Source organism: Lycium barbarum, chromosome 1 (assembly GCF_019175385.1).
Source record: "Lycium barbarum isolate Lr01 chromosome 1, ASM1917538v2, whole genome shotgun sequence".
Classification (NCBI taxonomy): domain Eukaryota; kingdom Viridiplantae; phylum Streptophyta; class Magnoliopsida; order Solanales; family Solanaceae; genus Lycium; species Lycium barbarum.
Window position 1 is genome coordinate 70,992,711 of NC_083337.1, and position 11,820 is coordinate 71,004,530.

The window sequence follows — 11,820 nt, forward strand, 5'->3', positions numbered from 1 at the left end:
CTCTGACATGGTTGAGGAGTCCGTTGAAATCTTCATGGATTACTTTTCCGTAGTTGGGGTTCTTTGATGATTTCTTGGTGAACCTAGCCCAAGTATTAAAAAGATGTGAAGTAACAAACTTAGTGCTCAATTGGGGAAAATGTCACTTCATGGTAAGGGAAGGCATAGTCTTGGGGAACAAAAATTCAAAGAAGGGGCTAGAGGTTGATCAAGCCAAAACTGAAGTTATTGTTAAGCTTCCTCCCCGTATCTCCGTCAAGGGTGTTCGAAGCTTCCTTGGGCATGCCGGGTTTTACTGAAGGTTCATGAATGATTTCTCAAAAGTGGCCAATCATCTTTGCAAGCTATTGGAGAAAGAATAAAAATTCATATTTGATGATGCTTGCCTAAAGGCTTTTAACTTCTTGAAAGAGAGACTCACATCAACTCCCATCATTATCGCTCCAGATTGGTCTAAGCCCTTTGACCTCTTGTGTGATGCAAGTGGGTTTGCAATGGGGGCCGTTCTTGGGCAAAAACATGAAAAGATCTTTCATCCTATTTACTATGCAATCAAGACTCTCAATGGGGCCCAATTGATCTATACGGTCATAGAGCAAGAGTTGCTTGCCATTGTCTTTGCTTTTGAGAAATTTCGTGCTTACTTGTTAGGAACCCATGTGGTTGTTCACAACGATCATGCGGCTTTACGTTACCTCATGAAAAATAAAGATGCAAAACCGAGGTTGATACGTTGGGTCCTTATCTTACAAGAATTTGACATTGAAGTCAAGGATAGAAAGGGGTGTGAAAATCAAGTGGCGGACCATTTGTCTCATATTGAAGAGGGTGGGAGTCTATCAGATGGCCTTGAAATCAATGAATCGTTCCCGGATGAGCAAATGATAGTGGGGTCATATGATATGATTACAGGGTATGCCGACTTTGCATATTATCATGCTAGTGACATCATGTCGGAGGATTTGAATTTCCACAAAACAAAAAAGTTGTTGAGTGACGTCTGGAAATTCTATTGGGATGAGCCACATCTATTCTGGGTTTGTGCCGCCAACAGCATAAGGAGGTGCATGCCTGAAGTAGAAATGATACCCATCATTGAGGTTTGTCACTCATCACCTGTGGGGGATCATCATAGTAGTTCAAGGACGGAGGAAAAAGTTCTCCAAGGTAGTTTCTATTGTCCCACAATCCACTAAGATGCCTATGATTTTGTGAGAGGTTGTGACCAATGTCAAAGGCAAGCGGCCATTTCAAGAAGGCATGAGTTGCCAATGATATCGATTCTTGAGGTGGAATTGTTTGATGTGTGGGGGATTGATTTCACGGGTCCATTTGTGAGCTCCTACAATAATAAATACATCCTAGTGGCGGTTGATTATGTGTCAAATTGGATAACTATCACCGCCTTCTTGAAAAGAACATCTTTTCAAGGTTTGGTACCCCAAGGGAAATAATTAGTAATGGTGGCTCTCATTTTTGCAACCGGTTGTTCAAGGCTCTTCTTGAAAAATATGAAGTCAAACACAAAGTTGCCACCTTTTACAATACCCAAACAAGTGGATAAGTGGAGGTATCAAATTGGGAGATCAAGAGCATCTTCTCCAACACAGTGAATGCTAATCGGACCGATTGGTTAAGAAAATTGGATGATACACTATAGGCTTATCGGACGGCTTACAAGACACCAGTAGGTATGTCTCCTTTCCAATTGGTGTTTGGAAAATCTTGTCATCTTTCGGTGGAACTTGAAAACAAGGCTTTGTGGGCCTTCAAAAAGTTAAATCTAGAATGGGATGATGCTTCAAACTTGAGGTTGCAACAACTTAACGAGCCGGATGAATTTCCGTTTAGAGCTTATGTTAGCTCTTCACTCTACTAGGCACGAATGAAGCACCTCTATGAAAAGAAGTTCTTTAAGAGAGAGCTTACTTCAGGGGATCTTGTGTTGTTGGTCAGTTCAAGACTCGGGTTGTTTCCCGAAAAATTGAAATCAAAGTGGCCTGGTCCTTTTGAAGTCACCCAAGTGTTCCCACATGGAGCAATTGAGCTTATGTTCCCAACTGGTAATCGAATCAAGGTGAATGAGCAAAGGGTGAAGCATTATTTGGGCTCTCGCAATGAAGCAAACATAATTAAGGTCATCTTTCTCAATAAGCCATAAAAAAAGGTATAATTGTCGTGCTGCGACGTAAAATCAAGAGCTTCTTGGTAGGAAACCCAAGTTTTTAATTGTGCAGTTTTTTTTAACATTTGTTTAAGTTTTTAGGATGCAACATTGCAAGGAAATGGTGAAATGCCCAAGATGTAAGGAGAGTGAAATAAAAGTGAAAATTCAACAGTTGGCTGAAGTGGAGGCCAATATACGGCACTGCACCATGAGTTTGCGGTCACAAAATTTAGCCCAAGAATTGGGTATTGCCTAGTACAAAAACGTTGAGTATGCGGGCCTCATGCGGCACCGCATCTCTCATAAGTGGTCGCATCTATGCCCGCATCTCTCAATGGAGGCCACGTCAGGTAAGAGTAACTAGCAGCGAGTTTGCGAGTCTACAAACTTCTTATGTGGTCGCATCTCATGTCGCAACTTGTGCGAGTATAAATAGGCCTTTGAAAATCATATTTTCATTTTCCCCCCTATTTCCTCTCAACCGTTACACTCCCCCACTACCCCAAAACTTCAGTTTCAAGCGACAATCTAGCTCAAACCGACACATTAAGAGCACAATCCCCTTCCCAAGTCTCTCAACTTGTGCTCCTATTGGTCTTAAACTTCTCTAGTGCATGCACAACTTCACGCCTCTAATTTTCAAGGTATGTAATACGGCTCCTCGATTTTATTGTCAAATCTTTTTCTCCTAAGCATGATAAGCATGTATGCCGTATTCCTAGAACTTTATTAATGTGTTGTTGCTTGAAATTGACCATCTGTTCATATGAAATTGTGCGTGTGTAGGGTTGTGAGATTTTCATGCCTAAAGCTTTGAATTGTTGGTTGTTTAGTGTTTAATTTCAATGTGGGATAGGTGTCATCGTATTTAGGGGTGGGGGAGATTTGGGTGTTTTGAAAAAAGTAAAAAAGGGGAACCGCTTGAATTTAGGGAAGACGATGGAGATGCGACCGCATATCGCATCTCCGTCGCATCTTGAGAATATATGTTGACAGTTATGAGGGTGAAACCCTAAAGTATGCGATCGAGATAGGTGACCGTATCTTCCTGATCGGTCGCATCTTTCGCTGCATACTCAAAGCTATAAATTGGCAGTGAGGGCTCTAGTTTATGCTAATTTGCGGCGAGTTTACGGATCGGCAAACTTCCCAATTCAGCCCTATTTTTCTTCAATTCCCCTGACATCGTTGATAGTTTAATCCTTTCTTATTACACCAAAAACTCAAAAACAAAGATTGGCAAGACAACTGGCAGCAAGATTTAAATATGAAGATAGCCTCCGGTTCAAAGACCCAGGGGTGAAGGAGCATTATGACAACAAACATACCTTTAACCTAGAAAAGCAAATAAGTTTGAAGGGGCTACATGAGAATTTCCCCCGGATCATGGAACAACTCCAAACAAGGAACTGGATGATTTTCACAGAATCACTCAGGACCTTCATCAAACAATTGTCAGGGAGTTTTATATAAGTCTTGGGGCGGCTATGGGAAAGAAGAAGACGATGATGATTGGGTGTACAATGCGGGGAGTGGTGGTGCCCATATTCTATGAAGGGATCAATCGAGAATATTTCAGGAATAACGACACACCTCACCAGGGGTACGAGGATAAGATAAGAAAGGATGTTGTCGAGGGACAACAGACTTGGTTGGCTGAGGTTCTTGTGGCTCCAGGTACTACTCCTCCGTGGATACACCCGAAGGTTAGGATTATAAAAGGCTAGCCTCAACATTGAGGCAAATTTTTGATTGTTTTTCATCAGCAGTAGATTCTGGCCTTCACAAAATGAGACTTTGGTAGGTCTTAACAAGGCGGTGTTATTAGCGTGTATCATGATAGGGGTACACATCAATCTGGGTCAGATCATGTACTATCATATTATGGACAGAGCATGGCAGACTTCGAGGTCCATCCTATTCCCTTGCTTGATTGCTACTTTATGTCGTCGGTTTCAGGTACCCCTGTTCAAACGGGTTGACAAAGAGTGTCAGACTACTGGTTTCGTGGTTATTTTAAGGACTGAGGATGATAAGAACCTGGAGAGACAGAGGAAGAGAGCAAGCGCCCAGGTAGTTGGTCTGACTGTCGAGCTAGAGGACCTTGCGAGACCTGCTGCTTTTGCTATTTCTAAACCTTTTGGCACAGCTTCTGGGCTTGCTTCCACGAGCACTACTACGGGATCTACAGCCAGTGGCACCCCACCACCAACTACTGCAGCCCCTCCACCTACCACAGGTGCCCCGCCACCACAGGGTATGCACCCTCATTCAGTGGCTGATTTCTGGACTGTAGCTCGGTGGACTCCAAAGTTACTAGGTTCATTCATAATACCCCGAAGATGATTCGGCAAGCAGTAATGGAGTCACAAAATCAATTGGAAGAGTGAGTTGTGAGCCTCGAGAAGAGGATGGAGAAAGTGGAGGCGGGTGAGACTGAGTATTTGCGCGATATGAGGAGTGATTTTACTCAGTTGAGGACTGACTTCTCTGCATCTCGAACTCCATTATTTGAGGCCATGGGTACCGAGGATGCGAAGGGTGCTGAGGGGGTCGGGCAAGACCAGACAACGAAATAGGTCACTGAGAGTTCATCTAACCACACTAACGCTGGAGCTAAGCCACAGAGAGTTAGGGATGAAGAGTATAAGGAGCTGGAAGACTTTGAGGACCTTTCTGATGCCTCGGAAGATGTACTCCAAACTGGTTTCGGAACCTTTTGAGCCTTTAAACAATTTTTGCCATTCACCACATTACAAGCCATTACACTTTTTACGTTTACCTCGCTTGAACCAATCATTGCTTGAAACTTTAAGTCCCAACATAGGCTCTTAGCCTAAGTTGGGGGTGAGAGGCCATGTGAGTGAAGTTGACCTAAGTTGGAAATGATCGGTGGTGGATGAAGTTCGAGGTTTAGCCCTTGTACGTATTACTAAAAAAATAAAAAAGTACATGTAGTTATAAATAAGAGAAATTTTTAATACCGTATAAGTGCAAAAAGGGCCCGAGGAGAAAGAAGGTAATAAAAAGGTGGAACTAACTAGAAAAAGGTGAAAGATGAAGTTACATCATGGTGAATAAAAGAAAGGGCCTTAACAAAAACAAGTGTAGAGTTCCAGGATGGTGTAGTCACTTTTGTACCCAAATGTGTATCCTACCCAACCCGAAACATTCACTACAACCCGAAAAGCTCTTTGTGATCTCCAAATTAGCACTTTTAAGTTGGAATAGAAGGAAAGTAAGGGAAAGCTTATGGTTTGGCACTTGTAGCACTCGAGATTCTTTGTGAGTGTGAGCGTTCTCTTTATTGTCCCTGGTTATCGATTGAAGTATTTGTGCGATGGACATTAATACGCTCAAATTACACTAGTTCATAGCATAAAGCGGACGCTATATAATATAGTAACCAAACTACGTTGGGGTCGAATCCCACAGGGAATATGGTGTGAAAAGTTTACTAAACGAATATTTACTAATCTTGCAGTCCTGGTGTATTCCAAAAAAAGGGTTTTATAAGAGTTTTGGTCTATGGACTAATTTAGAATGACTAGTAATTGAGTTGTGAATATATGGGCAAAAAGAACCAAGGTTGTGTCCCCGTCAGATAAAGTGTATGATTTTAGATCTTGATATTGACAAACTTCTAATGGATTGTTGTATGAATGCACTTAACCACTATGTGAATCTAGACTATTTCCCAATAAGAAAAGATTATTTCTTTCTGTGGTTTTCCCAAAGATAAGAAAATATGCATGAAGAATGGTTAATTATGCCAAGTAAATTCCTTGTATTCCTAAGTGAATTTATTAAACATGGTTTAAAGCCTTGAGTTCTTGTTATTTGTTCTTACCAAACCCTAGTTATTTTCCCATATAAACAAAAGTTTATGGCGTTAGCTAATGTTTGGAACCACTAACTATATCATTAAAAACGAAGAATAAATAAACCCTAACAATCCATTATGCATATATCAATCATAATCCCCAATCACAAAACACCCATCCTTGGGTTCACAACCTTAGTAAAGGTGTTTAGCTACTCATGGTGAAGAAAAAATAATAAAAGATTGAAGATTGTATAACTGAAATCGTTATTGAAACTTACGAATAAAACTGCAAGTTAAACGAATCTGATTGTCTGGAAAATCTTGAAAAATATTAAGAACCTAAAAGTACTTAATACAAGTCTTAAAACTCTAGAATGTCTGAAAAATAAAACCTAATCAGGTATTTGTACAAGTCAAAAAGTCAGAATTAATAAACTAATCCTGTCCCAGGTCGGCTTGCAACTCGACGGACCATCCTTGCACATTGGCGGTACCGTCGAATGTTGACGGTGCACTTCGATGATATGATGGCAAATTTCAACTTGCAGAACCTGAATCGTCAATGTACATCGACGGACCATCAATCATTTTGACGGTCCGTCAATCTTCCCGTCTTTTTACGTCAATATTGCACAGTCTCTGATCTTTTACTCAGTGCAATTCGACTACATGCTTGACGGACCGTCAAAATGATCGATGGTCCGTAAAGGTGCATAGCATTGCCTTGTCTTGAAAATTCCTTGTTTTCAACTGTTTTTGTAATTCCACTTCGAATACCTGCAACACACACAAAACACATCAAACAAACTCGAAATAAAGTAAAACATAGATTTAAAAAGCATTAAAGTTGCCATAATTTCACGCACATCAACACCCCCAACTTAAAGTCTTTGCTTGTCCTCAAGCAAGTCAAGCAACGGACTCAATCTACGAATGTCTCGATATCACAAAGTAAACTGTCTACAGCGGTTATGGCAATTAACTACCAGCAAATCACTTGTATCCCAATGACTCTCCCCTCAATAAAGAACAAAACCAATCAAGGACTCGTTGCAACTAACAATGAGGCTTCAATAAATGACATGTAGTTATTACAGAAACCATAGCACACATGAACCAAGACTCATGGGAAACTTCACTTAACAAATTCTCATGCCCTCACAAAGACCAAAGAATGTCTCAACACGTATGTACACACAAAGTGGGACAGAAGACTAAGGAGAAGAGAAACACTAACTTACAAAGAAATTCTCTAGCTACGCAGGCAAATACCATAGGCTTGCCCTTATTTTCAGTACCCTAGAATTTGGACAGTTCGGCTGTGATCATACTACTACTTTTTCAGGGTTGTAGTGTAGGCTCAGGGATGGGTAGGATGTATATTTGGATAACTGTGACTCACCCTCCTTGAACACTACACTTTTTTTTCCACCTTTTTCGCCCTTTTTGTTTTCTTACCTTTTTCTTTATCATTGCCTCGGTGTGGTTTTATTGCTACTCTACTTCTATATTTTTTTCTTTTTCTTTTTTTTTTCTTCTATACACCACACCAATGTCTTTTAACTAGGCAATTCGCTTCTATCCAACTTTAGGCTTATGCCTCATGTCCGCCCTTATTCAACCTATTACCCCCAACTTAGGCTTTTAGCCTCAATCATATTATTTTTGTATCAAGGAGGGACTGGGTGCAAGAGAAAGATATTCAGAATGGGTATTGGATTATTACGGCTAGTCAAAGAACAGGTTTAAGGCTCAAAATGGTTAACAAGGAATATTTATCTACAGGTCGGCTTATATTCAGGCTTAAAGGGGTTCCTAACACAAACAATGTCTAAGATCACATCACAACTCAACTTATCCTAAGAACGCAGGCACGACTAACTAGGCAAGTTCAAGATTACACACATAACAAGAGAATATATATACAAAACCTCACAACACATGGCATCAGAATTGTTAACATACTAGTCTCCCTGCTAAAATTCCATACACATGGTAACACAATAGTCTAAATGTCACACAAAGAAGCATGCATGTCAATTAAACAATCAAGTCCAAGTTTTCAAAAAATTCAAAGGGGGGTGCTTTGAATAAAATCCTAACAAGATTGCCTTAAGTTAATCAAACCACCACCACATAAGTCAAAATTACTCTATTTTATCTAAACACAACCTAAACATTCTAGGTTCAACAGAAAATAAACCCCTCAGGAAAATAACCATGGCAAATAAAATCCGAGGGGTTCCTAAATACATATATACACTATAAGAAAATAAAATAATCCCACCTCCAACTTAAGAAATCTACAATGTCCCCAATGCAATAAAAGTAAAACAAGTGATTAGGAATACCTGCGGTGCTCTAGGCGCACTGCTCATCTCGCGACTCATCGGTCTGCGAGGCATCACGTGGCGCAACAGCAGCAGCAATAACATTAGCAGCAGTAGTGCCAGCAGGTACTGGCTCTAAAATAGAGAGGGTCGGTGGCAATGTCTCTCTAGTTTGAGCACTGCTCGAGGTGGATCCCGCAATCCCATAAGGAAGGTTCAACACAAGAGAGTTTCTAATGGCCTCCTCCATCTGCTTCTCCTCTATAATCGGACCCCTTGGGTGAGTCCTCTTTCGCAACTCATCCTCCTCATCGTGCTCCTCCATCACTCTTTCCTCTTTTCCTGAACACCAACCGCTGAAGCTGCAGTAGGGACTCCCTGGACATCAAGCAACTGTATTACTAGAAGCATGTCCTCCTCCATCTCAGTCCTTGAGGGAGGTGGCATCATCCCTACACTCAGATCACAGGCATGCAAAATCGGTACCACATCCTTCAGTTGCTCCAATTCTACCCGCAATGCATCAGTCGACGTACTCGGCTGAGACAACTCCAAAGCTGCGAGCCGCGTTATAAAGCAATCCAAGCGAGAAGACATGGCCTACCTCAGTGGCACCATAGCAGCCTCAACCCTCTGATTGCTAAACTCATCCAGCTGCCTAACTATAATCATAGACTGCTCATCCGCTGTAGCCGCCTACTTAGCAAATTTTTTGAAGTTCTCAAACGAGAAGGCATTAGGGTCAACAACTCTGGATGCACCCTGAGGCTGTGCTGCGGGACCCACTGGCTATGGGGAAACTCGTTATGGCTGTGGAGCTCCCCTCTTTGCCTGTGGAGTCGAATTTTGTGTCTCACCGACAGCATCAACACTATCAGTAGCTAGAGGCTCAGGATCTAAAGTCCGGATAGTCTCAACAACAGGGGTAGTAATGGCGGGTAACTCTTCCGTAGAGTCACCTGCGGCCCCTAAATGATCAAACTCCTAAGGCATAGGCATACCTCCAAGTGCAACCGGGAACCCATTCTCTTCTCCCTGTCCCTCTATAATGACCTCATCTCTGCTCTTCTTCCCTGAGTACACATGCGAGGCTGTAATCCGGTGATCAATATCAGGTAGAATAAGGACATCTGCCCTCCTAATGAGCTCGGTGATCAAACACGTATATATCAATGAAGTTATAGACTGTAAAAGCCTCAGCTGAATCTCATCGGCAACCAACTGCCTGAAATTAATTGGGTATCTAGTCATCAAAGAAGCTAAGATAATGGATTTGTCAATAGTAAGTGTGTCACGCCCCAAATCTAGAGTGGCGTGACCGTCACTCGATGCCAAACTACGCTCGAGCGAACCACTCTAAATCTAAAACTTTGGGGAGTAATCCCAACTTAAACCGGTAGGGCCTACTTGCACACAACAACACCAACAAGCTGGCGAGGCCTCAATCTGGATATATATATATAAATACTGGTTGTCTCGTCTGAACTGGGCATAAACACCCAAGATATATATACATAACTAACCAAGACGATAAGGCTGTTATAATCGTACAAAGCCAACAATATCCAATAGACATACACAAACTGACAAGGTTATCACACAGACACACTATATACAGGACTCGTCTACAAGCCTCTAGGAAGATGTGTGACTGTACCATACAATCTGGAATAAAAAAGGAAAGACTCCAAAGGACCTGGCAACTTCGAACAGAAAGGGAGCTCTCCAATCAGCTGATGTCAGATCCTGCCTATTGGTGAGGTCTATCCATCTGTCGATCTGTACCTGCAGGCATGAATGCAGTGCCCCCGGCAAAAGGGACGTCAGTACGAAATAATGTACTGAGTATATAAGGCAACGATAACTGAAATGAACTGAAAGCAATACAATCTGGAGGCCAAAGAATGCTCTGAATATCTCTCCAGGCCTGTCTCATATGAAATGCAATATAATTCTATTATATATATTTCACTGACCAAGTGTCCAGGAAACTGTAAAATCTCACTGGCTAAGTAGCCAGGCAATATGTCTCACTGACCCGTCGGCCAGGTACTCTATCTCACTAACCTATAGGCAAGACATATCTGTCTCACTGACCTATAGGTCAGGCATATATGTCTGACTGACCCGTAGGCTAGGCATATTTGTCTGACTGACCCGTAGGCTAGGCATATCTGTCTCACTGACCCGTAGGCCAGGCAAAATAAAAATGTCTCACTGACCAAGTGGCCAGACTAAAAAAATGTATATATATCGTGCAGTATATCATGCATATGCTGAAAAAATACTGATACTATAACATGCCTCTTCCATCTCTCTATAAACTCAAGGACATAGGAAGGGGATATGACCCCTCAGAAAGATTAACATTACCCTATGAAATTACGCAACAATATGACAAGCTCTACTTTGATAAATCCCTAGTCACAAGGTCCATTACACTCTTACCATATATGGAATAATGTCAAGAAAAGAAGGAACAGTCTTAACATACCTGAAGCTTCCCGACTTTCCAACCTACTTGTTGCCTTGTAATCTACACAAGATCAGTCATAGTCTCATGATCTACCTATAAAACCATTCATACTATTGTTAGGTTTATCGTCATATGCTTGTCTTAAGCCTTCAAAATAAATCCTTTTATAATCTGTCGAAATTCGGGCAGCATCTCCCCTATTTATATACCTAGCCCAAAATCACAATACCAACAACCAACAACAACAACAACAACATCATCATCCGTACCAAAATATTCCATAAAATATCCCACGCGATGTTTCTCTGATTTTTTAACCAACAAATTCATTATACGATCATTTAAAAGCTCTATCTTCGTAAATAAACCCAAACCAATATCAATAAGGAGAGATTCATACCTTATTCTCACTAGAATAGTAATATCTTCAATATTCACCTTGAATCCAAACCAAGATCCAACACAATACGATACTAGGACCACAACTATGAGCTACCCGAGCCTAGATTAGTGCTCCGCTACTCAAAAGCACTCCAATTCCTCACTTTTTATGACACAAATACCCCTATATATGTGCTGAGCTTTTTGGGAAATATTTGAGGTGAAAAATGAGGGTCTTAGCCCTTATATAGGGTGTGGAAGTCTATGAAAATCGACTTAAAATTCGCCCTTCGTGTTCTCGGCCATGAGTCACCCTCGCGAAGGGTTATTCAGTCCTCCTCTTCACGTTCGCGACCCTTTGGTCACGTTCGCGAAAAGTTAATCCCTGCTCTGGCGGCCTAACTTGTAACGTACATAACTCTCTACTTCGATGTGATATCGATGAGCAGTTTGTTGCATTAGAAACTAGACTTCATGAACTTCAATTTAGGCTTTTACTTTACTTTAAAAATCCTCATATACTAAAAGATATTCTTTCTCTAAGTTGGACCAAAATTGTCCCCTATCTTTTCTCCAAAGTTCCAACAAACTTGATTTCCTTAATCCACTTGCCCTCCAATCCTTCCCTAGCTTATTATAT

The 11,820-nt window shown here is 41.3% G+C and overlaps 1 protein-coding gene across 1 annotated transcript; it reads left to right on the top strand.

Annotated features, from left to right (window-relative positions):
- The first annotated feature begins 494 nt into the window (after positions 1-494).
- On the top strand, positions 495-2,423 carry LOC132612209 (uncharacterized). The gene is made up of 2 exons (XM_060326530.1): positions 495-1,167; positions 2,260-2,423. Exons 1-2 carry the CDS (start codon positions 495-497, stop codon positions 2,421-2,423), a joined length of 837 nt encoding a protein of 278 aa, XP_060182513.1.
- Positions 2,424-11,820: the final 9,397 nt, after the last annotated feature.

Bases quoted from the DNA above. Each gene is read 5' to 3' on its own strand.
- LOC132612209 (XM_060326530.1), top strand. From the start codon at position 495: ATGGGGGCCGTTCTTGGGCAAAAACATGAAAAGATCTTTCATCCTATT. The intron at 1,168-2,259 runs GTAGTTTCTATT...CATTTGTTTAAG, and splicing joins GGAGGAAAAAGTTCTCCAAG to TTTTTAGGATGCAACATTGC.